The following is a 22,650-nucleotide window of genomic DNA, read 5'->3' as shown; positions in this document are numbered from 1 at the left end:
CTCAGAGGAGAGGCGCTTGGTAAACCTGGAGGGCAATGGGCTCCTTCCTCCCTCTGCTGCTCTGCCTTCTGTTCACCTGGACCCTAACCAACCGGTGAGCTCTGTGGAGTTATTGAGTGCCTTCTGTATGCATGCACACAGAGGATCCTTCATATAAATAAATGGAGGAAGCAAATGAGGTTCTTCCTTGTGGGGCTGCTGACCCTTCTCTATCAGCCTGCTTCTAGATGTGAGGGAGACATCATGGGCGTTGAGTAGAGGGTAGAAGGAGCAGAAGCCGACGGGGGTTCAGGAAGGGCAGCTGCTGAAGCTGAAGGCTGGTGGTCACTCAGCAGGAGTGGGAAGAGAGAATAAGTGTGCAGGGAAGGGTGTGAGGAACAGAAGGGGCAAAACCCACCGCATCTTGCATCTCGTTCCTTAAGGGGGAGACAAGTGTGATGTCTCAGAAGAGCTGTCTGGACTTGAATTTCTGCTGATCCTGCAAGCTCCAGACTTCCAGGGTCAGATTCTTCATCCAGGACAGTTTCTGAAGAGGCAAAGCAGAGGCTGGGAGACCTAACCTTCTGTCCCCAGAACCCAGTTCCTCAGCACTGCAGAGTGGAATCCTAGAAAGCCAGTTACATTGTTGCTATAATTTAGTAACTTTTAAGTAAACCTTAATTATTTTGTTTCCAGTTTAGTAACTTGTTTGAGTGGGTGGGACACGCAATTGGACACTATAGGCTCTGGAAAAGCCCCCCTAGGAAGGTAGACAGGGTGGGAGGGTTTTGCAGTTCCAGCTGGCTGTGTGACCTCAGGCAAGCTGCTTAACTTCCATGAACCTCAGGATTATTTTGTTTTGATCTGCAGCAAAGGAAAATTAAAAAATATTGCAAGGACTTTTAAAGAAGAAAGTGGCTCAAGTGTCCAGACTAGCCCTGGCCGGCAAGCGGCAGGGGTTTGGCCTACCACAGTGGCTCTGGGGTTTGGAGCAGCACCCCCCTGCTCACAGCAGGTGCTGAGGAGAGTTCATCCCAGAGTACGCAGTGCCCAGGGCTGCTCCCTGCCTCCCCTGGTGACTTGGGGCTTGGTCTCACTGAACCCTCTCTAAGTCCAACACAATCATTAGCCCATTAAGACAAGAGGAAACTGAGGCCCAGAGAGGTGAAGTCATTTACCAAAATCCACACAGCTCCAGCAGCCCACCCAACTGGCCTTGCTCACACATACAGTACCTGGCACTGTGTGGGATCCTGGTGCATTTCAAACTGCCCTGTTCCCAATGCCTGCCTCTCTTCAGGTCTGGGACACAGAGCATCAGATGGTCCCCCATGTGGAGATGACCTCTGTCAGCTTTCTGAGGCAGCCCTTGAGGTTTTCCACCCACCACTCCGTCTGGCACTGGGTACCTTGCAGCCGCCACCTCCCTGCTGCTGCCTGAGGAGGGAAACCAGCATGCCTGGACTACAGACAAGGGAGCTGGGACTGAGCAGACGAGGCGTGCTTGAGTTCCGGCCTGCGTAGGGCTGGCATTCTGAACCACGGCACCATGGAACACAGATGGTTATCTGAGCTGGCCTAACTGGAACACTCCGTAATTTTCTGTGACCAACGTGTCATGGTGCATATGGAGAGTCAGATATCCCCAGAGGGTCCCACAGACCCCAGGCCTACTGGGCCTGCTGGGTATGGTATGAGGCTCTGGGCAAATGGCCTGGCTTTGCCCAGCCTTGGTTCTCTGTACATGAGAATAGACTGCCAACCTCCAGGGCTATGGCAGGAAGGCAGGGGAAGGCTTGAGGTCCAAGGCTGCTGCGTATAGTCCAGGGTGAGCTCCTGGCCCCTGAAGATGGCCTGTGGGCGACTGGGTCGGTTACCTGTCCTCCATGTGTGTGATTGCATCCCTTGGCCCCCCTCCAGTTTAATATACACCGAGGCTGAAAGAGGACAGACTCACCTGTGGTCAAGGCGAATTCAAGGCCCAGCCAGAGCTCTGGCAGCCCAGAGGCCGGGCACCTGCCAGAGCTGAGGCATTCTGCTCCACCCTCCTGCCCTACTGACATCTGCTGCCCATCTCTTTCCTGCAGACCTGGGATGATGAGCTGGAGAGGTCTGCAACAGCGTGGGCACAGGAGTGCCTATGGGAGCACGGGCCTGCTGGCCTGCTGGTGTCCATCGGGCAGAACCTGGCAGTGCACTGGGGCAGGTAAGAGCAGCAGGCCCGTGAGCTGCAGCGTGCCCCATTCCAGAGAGAGAGAGAGAGAGAGAGAGAGAGAGAGAGGAGGAGGAAGAGCAGCAACTAGAGCTGCAGTGTGCCCCACTCCAAAGAGAGAAGGAGAGAAAGGGGGAGAGAGGGAGACAAAGGAGGGTGGGAGAGGGGAAGGAAGGAGGGAGGGAAACATGACCTGGGAGGGTAGCTCAGCGGTAGAGCATGTCCCTAATATGTGCTAGGCTGTGGGTTCTGTCTCCAGCACTAAAACAATAAATTTTAAAAACTGCCTATGAGCCAGGCATGGTGGTGCACACCTTTAGTCCCAGCACTCGGGAGGCAGAGGCAGGCAGATCTCTGTGAGTTCAAGGCCAGTCTGCTCTACATAGTGAGTTCCAGGACAGCTGGGGCTGCAGGGAGAAAACCAAAAAAAAAAAAAAAAAAAACAACAACAAAAAACACCAAATTGCCTATGCACAGAGTCGGGGGAGGTTGGGGACAGCTTGCAGTTCTGTGAGCAGGCTCAGATAGTCTCTCTGGGTGTACTGGTAGCACTTGACTGGATACCTCCCTGGAACTCTCCATCCTCCCCCCATCCTCGTCCCCTTCTTCCACCCTCTCCCCCTTCCTCCTTCCTGCCAATCCTTTTATCTCTGGCATTGTGGTGTCTCTGTGCCGTAAGGATGACTCTGTGGCCAGTCCAGCAGATACCACAGTCTTTTAATTAGGTTTGGTACTTGGTTCTGGTTCTGAGTCCCTCAGGTCACCCCACTACAGGTCCCTAGTGTAGAGTTGGAGTCAGAGGCTCAGACATTGCTCTCTGTGATGGGTTTGCCAGCCTGCTGAGGGTTGCCACCCCCCAAGCCATATTACCCTGAGTACAGTGTCTCTAGGCCGCTTCCTGCTGCCCTCCAGCTCCTTATGGCACGTGTGTGTCTCTCTGCTAGACTGACTAGGCAGGAGGCCGTTTTAGGGCCTCGTTGACCGCAGCCACTGGTGCCCAGCCTGGGCAGTAATTGTTACAAGACCTCAAACTGTCTGGCTGACCACAACCCTGTCACAAATGGTCATTTTACCCCAAGTTATTATTCTGTACTGAAACCAATGTTTACACAGTGACCAAGGGGACCCAGGAGTCCTAGCTGAGTTATTTTCTTTCCTGGTTAAAACAAAACCCAACAGTGAGTGTGTAGAGGGGCACACCTGAAGTTCTTGCACCCAGGAGACTGAGGCAGGAGGATGATTTTGGGTCCAGAGCTATGCTGGGCAGTATTCAAGACGATCTCAAAGCAGAACAGCTGACCTTGCTCAGGCAGGGGAGTGACCGTGGACCGTGGCCTGCAGGGCCCTCTGTGTCCGCCTCCCTCCACTTGGACTTCAAGTAGACGCACAATGTATCTGCCTTTCCCCTCCTCTCTTTTTCTTTTTTTCTCTTTTGGTCTTTTTGAGACAGGGTCTCCCTGTAGCCCCAGCTGTCCTGGAACTCACTATGTAGACCAGGCTGGCCTTGAACTCACAGAGATCCGCCTGCCTCTGCCTCCCGAGTGCTGGGATTAAAGGCGCGTGCCACCACGCCCGGGTCTCTCTTTTTCTTTTACCTTGGAATGGTCCTCAACCCTGACCTCCCCACCACTATCCCCCAACTCCCCACCATGCTGTCCAGGCTGACTTTGCTCCTCCTGGATAACCAAGTAGCTGTGTGCCATGGGGGAGTTGTGTCCTTTTATTGACATGGTTTTGCTGCTGTGCGGTGTATTTTCACCAGTCACCACTCGCAGTGCTTTTTAGGAAGCTATTTTACATCACTGTGACCAGAACACCTGGAGAACAGCTTAAAGAGGAGGGTGCATTTGGGCTCCAGCTCTCAGAGGTTCAGTCTATGGAGGGAGGGAGGGAGGGAGGGAGGGAGGGGACTGAGAGGGGGGCTGGGTGGTAGACATTTGCTAGTATGTGCGAGGCTCTGGGTTCTGTCCCCACCACAGACATACATGGTTGGGATGTGACTGCAGTTCTGTCCCCGCAGGTACCGCTCTCCTGGGTTCCATGTGCAGTCCTGGTATGACGAGGTGAAGGACTACACCTACCCTTACCCCCATGAGTGCAACCCCTGGTGCCCAGAGCGGTGCTCAGGGCCCATGTGCACCCACTACACACAGGTAATTCAGGGCACCGGACTCTGCTCTGTACCCGACCTGGGGACTGTGGTTGGATCTGTGTGAGCTCAGTGCAGTTATCACCCTTGGCCTTTGCTTTACTCCAGTGCTTAGAGTAGGCTGAGCTTCAAGCTGGGTCACAGTGTCAGAGACTTGAAAAAGCTCTGGAAACTTCCATGGCAGTTGTACATCGCTGAGGCATTTTCCCTGTTGCGTGCATGTGCCTAGTTTTAGTTTTTCTTCCAGGGGCTGGCTGCCCTTCCCACATGCCCTCTAGTGTCAGCACCCACACCGAAGGCCAGAGCAGGTCATTGTGGGTGTCTTGCCCTTTGAGCTGTGACACATATGTGTCTTTTCAGGTAGTCTGGGCCACCACCACCAAAGTCGGCTGTGCTGTGCACACCTGCCCGAAGATCAATGTCTGGGGAGACGTTTGGGAGAACGCTGTGTATCTCGTCTGCAATTATTCTCCGAAGTAAGTCTAAGTTGACTTGGCTGTATTGGTTGGGACACACTTGCCTGCCATGGGGGAACTGGCTAAAACTGGCTTCAAGAGTGAAACAGGCTTAATTATCCCACTAACCAGGAGTCTAGAAACATCTGGGTTAGCGAACAGCTCGAGTGCCAGGGAGGCCTGCAGCCCTTCCTGGGCTCCTGAGGTCTCCTGATGAACTGTTCTTTCCTCATGGCCCCAAGGTGGCTGCAGGCAGAAGGTGGTAAAGTCATAGCAATGGGCCGGCTCCTCAGGCGTGCCTCTGCCTGGCACGCTTCTACGCAGCACTGACCAGAACTAGACCAATCATAGATAAGAGGCACCACAGCTGTGCTAACTGATTTTATGAGTCACCGTCTGAGGCCACTTTCACCAGCTGAAATAGCTATTGTCTGGGTGGCTGGTGGGGTCCACGTCACTGTATTTTCTCTGAAAGCCTGCCATGGATGGGGCCTTAGAAAACATGGCCTCATGCTAGACTGGTTTTTATCATGGCTCTGCATCCCTTCCTAAAGGGGTACGTCAGGTCTGCCCAGCATCCCTCCTCAGAGCATCTCCTGTCACCCTGTGTCACTCACCCTGATGGCTCACTGCACAGATATGTGATGAGCACACAGCCACTCACCCCATTTGCAGCCTGCGGTTTTTGTACCACCGCTGGCCGCCATCCCGGCACGGGCGCTGTGGTGGGCCCGCTGGCATGCTTGCTGACTGGCGGGATGGAGCAGGCATGACCTCATTTGTTTGGCTTGGGCAGGAGTGACCAGAGGAGGTGGGGACACTGGGCAGCCTAGGGTTTTGAGGGAAGTAGATGCTGGAGAAACCATGGCATATAGCTGTGGGCAGCAGCTGAGTCTCCACACCCCAGCGGGCACCAGTGCCCAAGCCCAAGGTGGGGAGAGAGGAGCAACTTGATTTGACTCTTTATGTTAAAAAAAAAAAAGCTAACCAGCATGATGGCATACGCCTTTAGTTGCAGCACTCAGGAGGCACAGGCAGGTGGATCTCTGTGAGTTCGAGGCCAGCCTGGACTACACAGTGAGTTCCAGGCCAGCTGGGCTAAAGGAGACCCTGTCTCAAAAACAAACAAACAAACAAACAAACAACAAACAAACAAACGACAAACAAAATCTAGCAGCTCTGATTAGAAACAAAACTCTTGGGGCCAGCCAGATGGCTCAGTAGATAAAAGTGTTTGCCTCAACTCTGATGACCTGAGTTTAGTCCCCAGGACCCACATGGTGGAAGGAGAAAATTGATTCCCACAAGTTGTCCTCTGACCTCCACATGCACACCATGGCACACATGCACCACCCCAACACGCACCCACTAAATGTATATACTTTTAACTGCAACACAACCCCTCTTCCCAGCATACCCTCTCCCTTTTTGGGGTTCACTGCCCTGCATACAGCAAGGTACGGGCTGTGCCCACATCTCAATGGGCACCTGTCTGCCCTGCTACAGCGAACACCTCAGTGTAGGGCCCAATGGCAGACACTCACGTGTGTGTCCGGTTTGGGAGGGCGGTAACTGGGGTGAAGGCCCAGCTGCATTGATTCTGGCACAGTCTCTCCTGTGCTGTATTCCCACCGTGTGCCCGTGAGAGAGAGGAAAGGAGCTGGGTCTTTCGGAATTGTCTCATAAGGCGCTGAAACTAGGGGAGCAGGACCCCACTCTCCTGACCTCCCTAATTTTAATACTTTCCTAAAGGCCCATCTCAAAATGTGACCACGGGGGAGGTTGGGCATTGGTGTGGAAGGAGGGGGGCACAGGGGGCACATGTATCATGGACATGTGAAGATTGACACAGGAAGTCCCCAGGCACAGGCACAGTCCTGTGTGACAGTACCATACCCATGCGGCTGTTTCCTGTGACCACAAGGCTCCCCTGGTCCTGGTGCCCTCCCACATTTGGGCATCTGTCTCTAGAGGCCAGTCTTATCTGGTTCAAGCAAGTCTTGTCTGGTTGAGGTACTTCTGGTAAGTTTGCACCAGTGTGCTGGGGTCCAGCATCTTTTGCTGGGTATTGGCTCTGTGAGACCAATCCATGGTATGTTCGCTGGTCCCTTTTGACTGCTGTATGATATTCCATTCTGTCTTGGACCTTTACTTAAAGAGACAGCTTCAGCTGCTGAGCCAAGTCGGACACTGTCCTGTAACCAAGGAGGACACAATAACCAAAAGTCTTGGCATGGGAGTGGTACCACGTGAGCCCAGCTCCTGCTCTGGTGGCCTCATGTGTGAGGTGCATCCATACACTGGTCAGAGGTTTAGAAGGCAGGCATCTGCTACCCAGTCAGAGGGGCCTCCTCCCCTCCATGGGTTGAGGTGTGGTCTGTCTGTAGGAAACAGTCCCGTGTGCTGGGGGAGAACTGGGCAGGGAGAGCAGGACATACCCCTGTGGGGATCCAGTAGTCCATGCTGGGTGTCCCACATGGATGCTTATCCCAGTGTCCCCTTCTATGGATCCCCAGTCCCAATACCTGAGAGTCAGAGCTGTGGGGTTCACAGCATGGCCCAAAACATGATGGTCCCATGTGTACAGTGGGCATGTAGAGGGGAGAGTAGCTGTGCTGGCAGTGGAGAGGAGAGATCTAGGTGGCTACCTTCCTCTCTGCCTCAGTGCTGCCCTGGCTCCTTCCTATGGGAGGTTCAGGCTTCAGGGACCGTGTTCCTCTCGGGTCAGCACTAGCAGGTACCCTTGCCTCCCTGGAAAGTAATCACAGGTCACCCTGATGGGCCTGCTGAGTTTATGATACTCCCAGGAGCCCTGACCATGAGTCAGGCTAGTCAAAGGCTGTTATAGGGGCTCTGAGTGGAATATACTGCCTGAGATCTCTCAGTAGGAAGGCCTAGACGCACACATAGCCCAGGGAGCTGTTCCTACAGGACCCACAAGACAGACATGGGGCTAAGGTCTCCCTGGTTCCCAGAGCCCCCTATTTAGCTGAGCAGCTGCCTTCCCCGTACCTGGCCGTGCATTCCTCCCCCCTTTAGAGACCCATCCCAGAAGAGGTGGGTTCCTGGGTGGCCTCCCTCATGGTGTTTCTGGTCTGCCCCCAGGGGGAACTGGATTGGAGAGGCTCCCTACAAGACCGGCCAGCCCTGCTCTGAGTGCCCGCCCAGCTACGGAGGGAGCTGCAGAAACAACCTGTGCTACCGAGGTAGGTGGCCCTGGGAGAGGAGGATGGGATGGGACTCCGGGTCACTGGGTGAAGTGGGTGGGTGGGGCCAGCTGTTTCTTGGAAACACAGCTCACCTGTTGCCCACCGGCCTCAGGGAGCTTCTGGAAACACAGCTCACCTGTTGCCCACCGGCCTCAGGGAGCTTCTGGGTGTCAGACAGATATGAATCTGTCCCCTCACATTCTCATGACCCCCAAACTCCTCACAATACTCATTACCATTATTAAACTGCCAGCACCCTCCAGGGCACGGGGCAGGTGTGTCTTGCAAGTTGTTGAATAAACACCCCTGACTCCACAGAGGTCCATTTTCAAGCAACCAGCACACACACAGAGGCCTCAGACACTGGCTAACCCACCCCATGGTGCCCATGTGCTTATTTCTTTATTTTTGGTGGAAAATACCCAACTTTGCTTGGCAAGTATCGTGGTTTCCTTAGCTAACCATGCAGAAAACTTCCCCCTAATCTGGCTTATCTACATAAACCACCAAAGATGGGTGTGTGTGGCACCCCTGAGGCCGTGGCCTATAATGGGGACATAAGGATTTAAAGATAAGGATAGAAGTCCCCTTCTGTCCACTCCTCCCCCTAGGGGATAACAGGTGGGTGAGGAACCTGGCTCCCTACCTGGCCACATCCTGGCTGTGAAAGCTCAGGCAGCTCCCTCCTCAGGTACCCACCCTGTCATCTCTCTGAGCCTCAGTTTCCTTGTCTGTGAAATGTGGTTGACCATGTCTCTTAAGGCAACAAGACGAAGGAGAGGATGTCAGGCAGGGTGCTTGCTCTAAGCTGTACACAGTCACAGAATCAGGGGGGCCTGCCTAGTGCCTACCCTAAGCCATGCTCTGGGTCCCATGGCCCCTGATCTAGAGGTCAGACTGCGTTGAGTAACCTGGGGTGAAAGGAGCGTGTGCTGGGTCACATGGGGGTGGTCACTGGGATGTGCTCAGGTCTCCCCGGGTCACGCATCCCCCGTAGCTTCTGTATAATTTTCAGCATTCCGCTTTCATGTGTGTGACCAGGGGTCAGGACTATCTGCTCCTGTTCTGAAATAGCGAACCCTCAAACCCTCCCATGGCCTCGCCAAGCTATATTCAGCTCAATAAGACTGGGCTTCTGAGGTTTTCAGAGCCTAAAGTCAGTGGAACAGAGCAGCTCCAGCCCAGACAGCCTGACTGTGAGGGGCTGGTGAATGGCTGCATTGATGAGGAGGCTGGCGGTCTCCGGTGCTCCGATGTGGCTTCAGAATTCCTGCTGGCTCTCAGGGGTTGAAGTTGCTCGTTCATTAGAGAGGAGTGGGGTGTTGGGTGTGTAGTGGGGTGTGGAGCCGGCTGCCTCATGGATAAATTGCAGTCCTCCGTGAGCCCTTTCAGAAACCTCTACCTTCCCTGTTCCTTCTCAGGTCAGGGCTAGCCTGGGGTGAGGTGGTAGGTCATGAGTCATCCCCCACCCCCCTACTGAGTGCCCACGGGAGCTCCACTCATCGTTCCTTGCCCCACTCATTGCTCCTTCATTTGGATGCCTGGTGCGGAGTGGATGTCAAGGCCCAGGCTGTCCTTCCGTGAAGAGAGCATCTTGCTGTAGAAGTAGCTGAAGCCCTTGGGCCTGACGGCCTCCGTGGAATTCAGAGAGGCCTGTGAGGGTGCTTTGTTTTTCCTCCTTGAAGTTGTTTTGACCCAAATACATCCACTGACCATCCCCGATTGTTGCCTGTGAGATGACGCCTCGCTATGAAGCAGGCTGTGGGCATATGGTGTTTTCAACATACAGTGGGTTTATCGGACACGACCCTATCGTAAGTCAGGGAGTGTCTGTGTTGTTCTTTGAAGTGTGTACGGTCCTTCCTGGCTCTGGTGTATGCACCCTTGTGAAGAACGGTGGTCCCCAGGAGGGATGCACACGGGCTCATGTTGCTAAGGTGGCCCAGGCAGCTATGCTGGCCCTTGGGGCTCTCTACTTGAAGTCACACAGTTGGGTGTTCTGGTGGTCCATCCACAGGTGGAACCATCCCTGTTGTCCTTCCTGATGAAAACCAGGATTCATGAGCTGATGCTTAGTGGCGCCATTCAGTCAGGGAGCTAGTGTTTCACCATTGAGGTTGGAGAGAGGGCCATGTGATGCCCTCAGTGGGAAAAGAATGAGACCCGGTGAGTGACACCTACAGCAGGAGCTAGGGCTCTGGAGAGCTCCGTGTACTAGGTTCAGTGCTTTTTGTTTTGAGAGAGGGGCTTGCTCTACAGCCCAGGTTGGCCTCCATCTCGAAATTCTCCTGCCTCAGCCTGAGATTACAGGCTTGTCCACCTTGTTCAGCTTTTTAAAGTTAGTTTTTAGAGACAGGGTCTCATTCTGTAGCCCATTCTGTCCTGGTACTTACAACACAGCCCAGGCTGGCCTCAAACCTGAAGTAATTCTCCTGCCTCAGCATCCTGCATGGAGAGCTGATATGATAGGTATGAGTCACTCTGTTCAGCTAGGTCTAACATTAGCTGAGATGTAGCTTGAACCAGACAAGCGGCCCCGTCACTAGGGTGACAAGTGTGGCATGAGCATCAGTTTGGGTCTTTGTGACCCCTCCCCAACAAAAACCAAGGGGAGGAGGGACCCAGGGTCAGGGATGACCTTACGTCCACGGCCAGGGGTGTAGGCAGATGGTTGTGTAGAAGAGGAGGTAGGACAAGAGACCATTCGGACAGTCCAGGTGTTGGTGCTGTGCCTCAGCCGCTGCGCTAAGCTCCAAGGCAAACACAGGAATGGGCTGAGCATCCCCTCCTGGCTGGTAGAATTCCACCTGGCCAGGTCCGTCCCCAGCGCAGCCCTCCTTTTTGCAGCTGAAATGACTCTTTGTGAAGCCAAACCTTGAACAAGTTTAGTTTGCAAATTGCTTTTTCCAAAGAGCATTTTGGTTGAATCCAGCACGTTATTTTTTCTCTCTTACCACCATTAAGAAGAGACCTACTATCAGAAAACCGAGACGGACGAGATGAATGAGGTGGAAATGGGCCCCACTCCCGAGGAAAGCCATGTCTGGATCCAGCCGAGGGTGGTCAGACCCTCGAAGCCCAAGAAGACCCCGGCCATCAGCTACATGAGTGAGTTTGGTCTCTCTTGTCTTTGATGTGCCTGCCCCCCAGCCACCTTGGATAGGGGCTGGTGGAGGAGGGGAGCTGGGTGGTGGGAAGCAGGGAGAGGGTGGGGCAACCCCAAGTTGTTATTTGAAAATGATATTTCTAAGTTATCAATGCAAGCCGTACTGGAGGACCCTGGGATGGGCCTTTACCCCAGCGGTAGTAGTCAGGGCTAGCCTGGGATGAAGTGGTAGGTCATGAGTCATCCTCCATAAGAACAGAACCGACAGAATGGAGATTTTATATATAACGAATTTATTAACCAGCCTACTTTAACAACAGTGAAATTACACCAGAGAGGTTAAGAACCTGGTAGTTGCTCAGTCCACGGGGCTGGGTGGCTCAGCAGTCCCAATCTGGTGCTGAAAACTTGGAGGGTTCCTGGAGAGTCTCTGGTCCTTAGTCAATGATGAAAGCCTGAGCAGCCTGGTTCTGATATCAGCAAAGGGGTCAGGAGGAGCACCAACAAGATAGATCAACTCCACAAGCAAAGGCCGAACACACACAGGCAGCCTCCTCCTTCTGCAGGGCCCCTTTTATCTGGGCTGCTGCCACAGGGGGCTGCCCACATTCGGGGTGGCTCTTCCTATATCAGTTAAGGAAATTAAACAGCTTCTCAAGCCAGGCTGTGTACTCAGGTGATTCTAACTTATGGCAAGCTCACATTAAAACCAACCATTACAATTCACCCCCTTGGCAACTTAACACACAAATACTACACTTTAAAAAATATATCCTCCCGTCTCTTGCCCCCCAAGTCTTATGTTCATTTCATAATATAAAATATTGTAAATAGGGCTGGAGAGATAGCTCAGTGGTTAGGAACACTGACTGTTCTTGCAGAAGACCCAGGTTCGAATCCCAGCACCCACATGGCAGCTAACAGCTATCTGAATTACCAGTTCCAGGGGATCCAACAGCCTCTTCTGTCCTCCTTGGGCATTGCACAATACAGGTGCACTTACATACATGCAGGCAATACACATATATATAAAATAATAATAAAAATATTGTAAATAAATTACTTAATAAAAATTTAAATAAAAAGTTAAAAATAGGAAGTCTACTTTAAAATATTTTATTTATTATTTTTATTTTATGTGTATATGTGTATTGCCTGTGTGTAGGTAAGTGCACCTGTGTCGTGCAATGCCTGCAGAGGACAGAAGAGGCTGTCGGATCCCCTAGAACTGGAGTTACAGACAGTTGTTAGCTGCCATGTGGGTGCTGGGATTCGAACCAGGGTCTTCTGCAAGAACAGTCAATGTTCTTAACTGCTGAGCCATCTCTCCAGACCCAGAAAGTCTACTTTAAAAGGTCCACTAAGTCCTTAAAAATTCCAATGTTTTAGAAGCCTGTGACGGTGGATAAGGCATTCTGTAAGTCCCTGGATGGTAGTTTTGGCAGAGTGTTTCATGCAGGAAAGGCAAATCCATAACCAGAATAAGTGTCTATCCCTATAAGGACAAAGCACTGTCCCCTCCAAGATGGAAGTTGTCCCATGTAGTCAACCTGCCACCAGGTTGCCGCCTGGTCGCCACGGGGAACAGTGCCATATCAGGGACTCAGTGTTGGTCTCTGCTGTTGGCAGATCTGACACTCAGCAGCAGCTGTAGCCAGGTCAGCTTTCATGAGTGGGGGGCCATGCTGTCGAGCCCATGCATAACCTCATCTCTGCCACCATGGCCACTTTGTTCATGGGCCCATTGAGCAATGACAGGGATAGCTGAAGAAAGAGGCTGACAGTCCACAAAGCGGGTCATCCGGTCTACTTGATTATTGAACTCATCTTCTGCTGAAGGCACTTTTGATGAGCATTTTCATGAGACACAAGTATGTTCACATCCTTTGCTCATTTGGAGAGATCTATCCACACACTTCTTCCCCAAATGTCTTTCTCACCAATTTTCCAATCATGCTCCTTCCAAGTCCCTGACCATCAGCCAAACCATTGGCTACAGCCCATGAATCAGTATATAATCGCACTTCTGGCCATTTCTCCTTCTAAGCAAAATGCACGACCATGTGCACTGCCCGAAGTTCTGCCCACCATGAAGACTTTCCTTCACAGTGTCCTTCAGGGTTGTTCCAGAAATTGGCTGTAATGCCACAGCTGTCCACTTCTGAGCGGTGACTGCATAGTGTGCAGAACCATCCGTAAACCAAGCCCTAGTCTTCTCTTCCTCAGTCAGCCTGTCCTAGGGCACACCCCATGAAGCCATAGGTGCATGCTTGAGAACAGGAGGCATCGTAACAGGAGTAGGAACCATAGGCATCTGGGCAACACCTTCATGTGACTTGCTTGTGCCCTCCGGGCCAGCTCGGGCCCGATCACATGTATACCACTTCCATTTGATAGTGGATTGCTGCTGTGCACATCCTACGTTATGGCTTGGTGGGTCAGATAACACCCAGCTCATGTAGGGTAGCTCAGGTCACATGGTGATTTGGTGGTCGATTGTCAATCATTCAGTTTCCACTAAGGCCCAATAGCTAGTTGAGAACAGTCTCTCAAAGGAAGAATAGTTGTCTGCAGATGAAGAGGGAGCCTTGCTCCAAGATCCCTAGGTTCACCTAGGGGGCCTGCCAGATAGTGGCATCTCTATCTGCCACTGATACCTCAAGCTCTATCGTGCTGGATCGATCATGTGAGCCAAATGGCAGAGCAGCCTGGACCTGTTGAAGGGCCTTTTCCTATTCCAGGCCCCACTCAAAGCTAGCAGCTTTCAGAATGGCTTGGTATATGGTCTTGAGAACGCACCCAAGTGAGGAATGTGCTGCCTGCAGAATCCAAAGAGGCCCACTAAGCTCTGAGCTGCTTTCTTGGTGGTGGGAGGGGCCACGTGCAACAACTTATCTCTCACGTTAGAAGGAATGTCTGTGCATGCCCCACACCACTGGACTCCTAGAAATTTCACTGAGGTAAAAGGCCCTTGAACTTTGGTTGGCTTGATTCCCCACCCTCTCATGCATGTTTTATCTGTCAGTCCAGAGTGGTTGCTACCTCCTGATCACTGTGTCAAATCAGCATAACCTCACCAATACAGTGGACCAGTGTGATATTTTGTGGAAGAGGCAGGGATCAAGGGCCCTTCAAACTAAGTTATGACACGGGGATGGAGAATTAACGCACCCTGGAGGCAGAACAGTAAAGCTTACTGCTGGCCTTGCCAGATGAAAGCAAATGGCTTCTGGTGGTCCTTATGAACCGGTGTTGAGAAGAAGGCATTTGACAGATCAGTAGCTGCAGACCAGGTACCACGAGATGTGTTAATCTGCTCGAGTAAGGAAACCACGTCTACAGCAGCTGCAGTTGGAATCAGAACTTGATTGACTTTTCAAAAGTCAATAGCCATTCTCCATGACTCATCTGTCTTTTGCACAGGTGATTGGACAGTCAAAGGGGGATGTGGTGGGAACAACCACCCCTGCATCTTTCAAATCCTTGATAGTGACACCAATTTCTGTAATTTCTCCAGGGATGCGATACTGTTTTTTGTTCACTATTTTCCCTGGTAGAGGCAACTCTAGTGGTTTCCATTTGGCCTTTCCAACCATAACGGCCCTCACTGCAGGTCAGGGAACCAATGTGGGGATTCTGCCCACTTCTAAGTATGTCTGTCCCAATTGTACATTCTAGAACTGGGGAAATAACCTTAGAGTGAGTTTAGGAACCCACTAGACTTCAGCCAAAACTCCATCAATCATCTGATCTCCATAAGCCCCTACTTTAACTGAAGGGCCACAATGCTTTTCAGGCTCTCCCGGAATCAGTGTCACCTCAGAACTAGCATCCAATAGGCTCCCAAAAGTCTGAATGTTTCTTTTTCTCCAATGTACAGTTACTGTAGAAAAAAGGCTGCAGGTCCCTCTGGGGAAGGGTGGGGAAAAGCTAACAGTGTAACCCTTCTGTATAGTAACAAGGTCCTTCCTCATGGGGACCTGGCCTTCCCTTCATTCAAGGGGTCATGGGTGTGCAAACTGGCTCACGTCTAGAAATTGGTCGACTGTGACTGGAATTCCCTGTTGCTACCATCCAATGTACCCTTTCTTCGATTTGTTCTAGAGGAGTTTTTTTTTTTTATCTTATACAAATTAAACAAAGACCTATTGGGCTTCCTATGTATTTGGTCCCTGAAAACTAGCCAGTAGCAAGGGTCCATGTAAGCCACTCCATTAGAGACATTGCTTTCCCTGTGCCGCCCATTATAGTAACCATGGTTACCTTATCTTTAGCAATTCGAAGCTGCCACCTGACCCCTACTCCAGGGTCCAGTTAAACTCATTACATTTAATTCACGCAGTTGATCAGTGGCATCTCCTGCCCTAAGGTCCGGTACCAGGAGAAGAGTAGGCAACAAGACCCTTTGAACGTGCTGGTGCCCTGCTGGCCACCTTCCTCTTACCGCATCAGTGAAGCGTGTATCCTCTGGGCCTCCCATTGCGGAGGATTAGGTTTTACACAGCAAATCCACTCCAGCCTTCCAATTTCCCTGAGCCTTAAAGTCCCTTCATCAACACTAATCCAAGTGCTATCAGGCATCTCCAGCTTCTTCTCAGGAGGCCATCTTTGGACAAATAGTTCAGCCAACCAATCAAATAAACTCTTGGCACCTCTTGTAACTGTGCAAGCTTCAATGTTAAATCTAGAATCCCCGCTGAGCAGGACCGTATCGAAAAGGGTAGAGGCAATGATGGGTGATCTTTGAGCAGCATCAGCATCCCTCTTGTCTGACACCTCCTTTACAGAGAAGGCAGGATTAGTTCCCTCAGGCAAGGGGAGAGAGGACAGTACTGAGGTGGGTGGGGGTGGGGATGCATCCTCCACTAAGGGTGGGAAGGCTGCTCCCTTGGGCAGAGTAAGCCCATCAGAATCTGCAAATTTACCCTCAACCTCCTGGGGGTATTCCCTGACATCTCCATCCCAAGTCACAGACTCTTATCATTTTCCCATCAGTGCCCTCACTTTAACTGCTGGCACCCTAGGGGGCTCCAGATTAAATTTATACTTTAACTCAACCAATCCTGAGGGCTTGGGTTTGGGCAACTTGAACCCTATGACTGATAGAGAGAAGATTCTCTTCCAGGGCATGCCAAGAAACCTTTATAGAGTGTTTATATGCATCTGAAGCTGGTCAGTTTTTGTCAGTCAGCCCATTTCTTCCTCTGCTAATTTGTCCAAGGATGCTAAAAGGAACCCTCCAGCATCATTATTTTCCTTATTTTTCTACAAATGCTGAAAAGTTTTAGATACAGAGTCCCTAAATTCCTTGCCCCCCACAAGAGGTAAATCAGGAGTATCGGATGCATTTATCTCGCAGTTCTTTAAACCGTGAACTGTCCAAGCCCTTCAGGTCACCAAGGGGAGTCTTCAGTAACTGTACATACAGTTCATCGAGTTGGAGAGCCAGCTCCAGATAACACCAGGCCCAAGCCCACTAGAGAAATTCCTCTTTACAATTCTGTTTCTCCAGAGCCACTCCTAGCACTACTGTCTATATTAGGGTTCTCTGAATGAATATTCATATTCATTCATATATATATGTATATATATGGAATTTGTTGATCATCTTACTCAAAATTTTAACACCAGCTGTCTCACTCCCGAGAGGCTGAGAACTTGGTAGTTGCTTGGCCCTTGAGGCTGGGTGCTCAGTCTGCCAATCTGGAGAGGAAAACCTGAGTGGCCGTTGGTCCCCAGTCAAATATAGAAGCTTGAAACGTTGGCTCCAGAGTTGGTGAAGGAAGCATTATCACCACAACAGCATAAATCCGATCTGTGGTGAGAGGGCAGGCCAAATAAGCCAAAGACGGAACATTCTTCCTTCTGCTCTCCCTTTTGTCTGGGCTGCTGCCAGAAAGTGTAAGGCAGTCAGGACAGTTCTTGAGGTGATTTTAATTTGTAGCAAGTTGACATTAAAACAAATCACATCAGGCAGGTTTTGTTGTTATTTTAAGTCAGTGTCTCACATAGCCCAGGCTGGCCTCAAAATCACTATATAGCCAAGGATGACCTTAAGCTTCTGATCTTACCTCCACCTCCTGACAGTTGGGATGACAGGTGTGCACCACACCTAGTTTATGTGGTGCTGGGGATGGAACCCTGGGCTTCATGCATGCTAGGCAAGCACTCCCAACCAAGCTACAGCCCCAGCCCCAGCCCCAGGCTGATTTTTTAAAAAAGTTTTATGTGTATGAGTGTTTTGCTTGCATGTATGTAAGTACACCTGTGTCATGCAGTGCCAGTGGAAGCCAGAAGAGGGTGTTGGATCCCCTGGAACTGTCTGTCGTTGCAGATAGTTGTTAGCTGCTGTGTGGGTGCTGGGTTCGAACCTGGGTCCTCCACAAGAGCAGACAGTGCTCTTAACTACTGAGCAATCTCTCCAGTCCCCCTAGCAGATATTTAGATGTTAGACCTTCCTGAGTCTTTTAGAGAATCTGGGCTGAAGTCCTACCCGTGTGTCTGTGTGACTTCTCACAAGCCCCGCCCCTTTGTAAGCCCACCTTCCCAAGCCCATGGGGCTGTGGGGACTGAAATGCTTCAGGCACTTAATCTTCAGCTGATGCTCACAAGAACATTTTGGATTCACCCTTGACCCCATTATTCATGTGTGGTAGTTGGACCTCTTGCAGAAAAGGACTTCTGCAAGGTCACACCATCGCTGTATGAAGTGGTAGGTCTGGAGCTGGGCTTGATGATATACACTTGTCATCCCAGCATTCAGGAGGCTGAGGCAGGAGGATTGTGAGTTTGAGGACAGCCTGGGCTACATAGTGAGATCTTGTCTTAAAAAAACAAAAAACAAAAACAGACAAGAAAATCAAGACGTGTTTGGTGTGCAGTTCAACCACACAGAAACCCGAAGCCAGGGACTGCTCACCCTCCTGGTCTCATGGCTCCATTCTCATGTCTCCCCTAGCCCAAGTGGTCCGCTGTGACACCAAGATGAAGGATAAGTGTAAGGGTTCCACGTGCAACAGGTGAGGAATGAGCGGGGCAGGCTGGGCTGGGTGGGGCAGGGCACAGCTGGGCAGGGCTGGGCTAGACAGGGCTGGGCTGGGCTGGGCTGCCCTGGGCTGTGCTGGGTTATGTGTACTATGCTGTGCTGAGTTGAGATGGGCTAGGTTGTGGTGGACTGTGCTGGGCTGTGCCAGGCTGTTCTGGGCTGTGCTGGGCTGTGCTGGGCTGTTCTGGGTTGTGCTGGGCTGTGCTGTGCTGTGCTGGGCTGTCTCAAAACAAGCAAGCAGGGGCTGGAGGGAGGGCTCAGCAGCGAAGAGGGCTTGCTGCTCTATCATGAGGACCTGAGTTCAGATCCCAGCGCCCATGTCAGGCGCCTCACAAACACCTGGAACTCTAGTTCCAGGGGATCTGACACCCTCTCCTGGCCTCCTTGACCACGCACACATACATGTGTGCATACACACACATAAATAATAATAAATTCTTAACAGAAAAACCTGAAAGATTGTTGTAAACAGACTGTGAAGCCGTCTGGGCCTGGATAAACTGTGACTTGTTCAACAGCAATGGGACCCATCGATGAAGCTTTTCTGAATTTAGCAAGAGAGATATTGAAGCAGACACGGTAACGTCACTGGGGGATTGCCCCAGCACGCCTCCATCACTGTTTCTCTTCCTCGCCAGGTACCAGTGTCCAGCAGGCTGCCTGAACGACAAGGCGAAGGTGTTTGGATCTCTGTTTTATGAAAGTGTGAGTGTGACTGGTGTTTCTTTATGTGACTCATACGAAGCCCTGCAGGGTGCTTTAAAATGGGGCGGGGTGGGGGGTGTTTCCTGGGGACAGGCGTTTTCCTCTCCTTTGTCAAACCTGGCACATCTGAGTGGATTGATCTGCACAGACCCATGGGCTTGAAAACTGGCAAACCTGCACTTGGGACCGGGGCTGAGTGTGGGCCAGGCTCCACTGCAGACCTGGCGTCAGCACACTTGGCTGAATGGGGCGAAAGGGCTGCTTGTGGCACTCTGGGCTGCTAAAACAGTTCGAATGAGCACTTTAAGATAAGCCACCAGGGAACGAAGATGTGGCTAAGGACAGGGGGAATGGTTGGTGGGTTGTGTTTTGGCCCAGCTTATTGGCTTTTGATGGGTTGGGAACCAATGTCTCAGAAGTTTCTGGTAGATTAACTGAGTATATTGTTGGTCTGTCCTTCCACAGTCTTCCAGCATATGCCGGGCTGCTGTCCACTATGGCATCATAGATGACCGAGGTGGCCTAGTAGACATCACCAGGAATGGGCAGGTGCCCTTCTTTGTCAAGTCTCAAAGGAATGGTGTGGAGTCGCTGAGGTAGGGGATCCTGCCCTGTACTTGGGGATCCTGGCAGAGTGCCTTCTGTTTCAGAAGTGTTATAGAGAGCTGGCGCATGACTCAGTTGGTCAAGCGTTTGCCATGCAAACATGAGGACCTGAATTTGAGCCCCAGAATCCAGCTATGGGTACACATACTTGTAGTCCCGGCACTGGGAAGGCAGAAACGGGGGGATCCCTGGAGCTTGGTGACCAGTCAGCCTACCCTACTCGGTGAATTCAGGAAAGTGAGAGTGTCTCAAAAACAACAGCAGTGGCTGGAGAGATGCTCAGAGGTTAAGAGCACCGGCTGCTCTTGCTGAGGACCTGGTTCAGTTCCCAGAACCCACATGGTGGCTAACCACCATCCATAACTCTAGTTCCAGGGGATCTAACACTGTCTTCTGACCTCTGTGGACATTGCATGACATAGGTGCACTTACATACATGCAGGCATAACATACACTCATTCGCATAAAATAAGAACAATAAATAAAAAATATTAAAACAACAAAACAAACAACCAAAAAGGTGGATGTTGCCTGAGAAACAACACCCAAGGCTGATTCCTGGCCTTCACACATACATGCACACACTTGCATGTGCGCACACACACGAGCACGTGTTATTGAGCCTTTAAGAACACCAAGGACTACCAGCGTCCACATCTCAGACTCACCGCTGTGAACCAATCCAGTCAGGGGTCTCCAGGGCCCAGTCACCTGGATGAGTTCCAGTCTTACCCTCACCTGCTGGTCACCGAGAAAGTGACGTGCTGTTGGTGTGTCTAGGAATGTGTAAGATTCCTGGTGACATCTTTTCTTACTTCCAAGAAAGTGAGATTTTTCGGTTTGTTTGTTTTTTTTTAAACAAATATTTGCTTCATATTTTCCTTTTTTTTTTTTTTTTTTTGGTCTTTTTGAGACAGGGTCTCCCTGTAGCCCCAGTTGACCTGGAACTCGCTATGTAGACCAGGCTGGCCTTGAACTCACAGAGATCCACCTGCCTCTGCCTTCCCCAAGTGCTGGGATTAAAGGTGTGTGCCACCAAGCCCGGCAATTTTTAAAATATTTTGTTTTGTTTTTGTTTTTTTTTTTAAATTTTATGTGTATGAGTGTATTGCCTACATGTATGTAAGTGCACCAGTGTTGTGCAGTGCCCATGGAGGTCAGAAGAAGGTGTCGGATCCCCCCGGAACTGGAGTTATAGATGGTTGTTAGCTGCTATGTGGATATAGGGAATTGAACCCAGGTCCTCTGCAAGAGCAGCCAGTGCTCTTAACTACTGAACCATTTCTCCAGTCCCATATTTTGCATTTTTAAAAAAATGCATACAGGTTGAACAGCCTTAATTTGAAAATCTGAATCCCAGGCATACTGGGAGCCTGCCACCCAGCTCTCGGAGACTGAGGGGGAGGAATTCAAGGCCAGCCTGGGCTAGAGTAAGACCCTGTCAAAACAGAGGAAAGTGGGGGATACTAAGGGTACCGATGGGGGTTAGGGGATCTAAATTCTATCAAAATACAATGTATGAAATTTGCAAAAGTTCAATTAAAAAAAAAAAGAGGAAAGGGGAGGGGAGGGGAGGAAGGGCCTTGCTGTGTAGCCCAGGTTAGCTTTGATCTCACAATCCTCCTGCCTCAGCCTCCCCTGTAGTGGGAGTTCGTCTTTGCATTTCAAAACCATTATTCTGGCTGAGGCAGGAGGATCGCTGTGAGTTCAAGGCCAGCCTATGCTACCTAGTAAAGCCCAAGCAGTTGAGTTGTTAGAAGCAACTGGTAGACTAACTTGTGTTTTTCTTTTCAGCAAATACAAGCCTTCGAGCTCCTTCACCGTATCAAAAGTGAAAGGTAAGTTGCCCTGCAAGAGCAGAGCGTGGGCTGTCGTGGAGTTCCCCGGAAATCTCCCTTCAGTCGTCCTTTCCTGTTTATCACACAAGCCTGGGGCCTTGTTCCCAGCACCGGAAAGTCTTTGTCAGAAGGTTCCTGAAGAAGTCGATTCTCTGACTAGTTTCCAACATATCTGGACTTGAACTTGGCTGTAAATGGCTGAGCCCAGGGTTACAGCTGTCAGCTGAATGCCACAGAAAATCTGATGCCTGTGACTGGAGTGGCTAAGGCTTGGCCACTGGAGTGGCCAAGTTTCCACTTTCACTGACTGGCTATGTCAACCTGTGTCAAGGAGTCTGAGGCCTTGGTCGGGCTCAAAGCAGAGCAGGATAGATTACTAATGTCTTCCTCAGTTTGGCTCAGCAGAAAGCAGAGCATGATGGATTAGTAATGTCTGCTCTGGACAGGAGAGATGAGAAGTATGTGACATGTGCCTGCCATCTCTGGCCCAGCTTTCTGTATTACTCAGGGTCTGCAGGTGTTAGGATGGAAGCCTGTAATCTACAAGGCAGCTTGGGCTATGGTTGTTCAAACTGGCCCAGCCACTTCCTGGAGTCAGCTGGAGTGGGTGGGGATGCAGGGCCACTGTGGCCTGCCCTGGACCTTTGCCTAGAAAAGGTCCTCCTCTTCTGACTCCTCTTCTAGAAAAGCAGCTTTCTCCTTTGCCCAGAAGGCAAGAACGTCTTCTCAGCTGCTCCGATCAAAATCTGTGGAAGCACAAGATGAATGGGTGGCCATGCCTGCCATCGCAGATCCCAGGAGGCTGAGGCAGGAAGATCAAGGGTTGGGGACAGAACCCAGGGCTTGTTTGTCAAGCATGCACAAGGCCCTGGGTTCCATCCCCAGCACCACAAGGTGGCATACAACTATAATCCCAGCACTTGGGAGGTGGAGGGAGGAGGATCAGAAGTTCAAGGCCAGTCTTGACTAGAGAGTTCCCAGGTTAGCCTGAGCTACATGAGACCCTGTCTCAAAAAACTTTTTTATTTGATGTTTCTACAATTGCTTGACAGATAATATGCAGCTAGTTAAATTTTACTAACAAAGAGGCTTACTTAAAAGAAAAACCCCAGCTGGGCATGGTAGCACACACCTTTAATCCCGTCACTCAGGAGGCAGAAATGGGTGAATCTCTGTGAGATCGAGGCTAGCCTGGTCTACACAGCAAATTTGGAGCTACAGAGTGATCCTGTCTCAAAAAACAAAACAAAACAAAACAACAACAAAAAAAACTAAACCAAAACAAACAAACAAAAAAACTAAAATAACTAAGGCCTGCAGATGGCTCAGTGGTTAAGAGCACTGAG

At 50.9% G+C, this 22,650-nt stretch overlaps 1 protein-coding gene across 2 annotated transcripts in view; it reads left to right on the top strand.

Annotated features, from left to right (window-relative positions):
* Window positions 1-22,650, top strand: part of Crispld2 (cysteine rich secretory protein LCCL domain containing 2) — a 65,078-nt gene that overhangs the window by 16,829 nt on the left and 25,599 nt on the right. For both annotated transcript variants that reach the window (XM_008827905.3, XM_017796862.2), the window contains exons 3-11: window positions 2,067-2,185; window positions 4,212-4,344; window positions 4,701-4,816; window positions 7,901-8,001; window positions 10,969-11,112; window positions 18,069-18,129; window positions 18,794-18,860; window positions 19,326-19,456; window positions 21,261-21,304. In XM_008827905.3, the coding sequence (XP_008826127.2) occupies window positions 2,067-2,185; window positions 4,212-4,344; window positions 4,701-4,816; window positions 7,901-8,001; window positions 10,969-11,112; window positions 18,069-18,129; window positions 18,794-18,860; window positions 19,326-19,456; window positions 21,261-21,304 (916 nt within the window). The remainder of the gene's footprint in view (window positions 1-2,066; window positions 2,186-4,211; window positions 4,345-4,700; window positions 4,817-7,900; window positions 8,002-10,968; window positions 11,113-18,068; window positions 18,130-18,793; window positions 18,861-19,325; window positions 19,457-21,260; window positions 21,305-22,650) is intronic.

The sequence above is a fragment of the Nannospalax galili genome, unplaced genomic scaffold (assembly GCF_000622305.1).
Source record: "Nannospalax galili isolate Female #2095 unplaced genomic scaffold, S.galili_v1.0 scaffold933, whole genome shotgun sequence".
Taxonomy (NCBI): domain Eukaryota; kingdom Metazoa; phylum Chordata; class Mammalia; order Rodentia; family Spalacidae; genus Nannospalax; species Nannospalax galili.
Note: the sequence above shows the minus strand (reverse complement) of the source record. Positions and strands in the feature narration are given on the sequence as shown.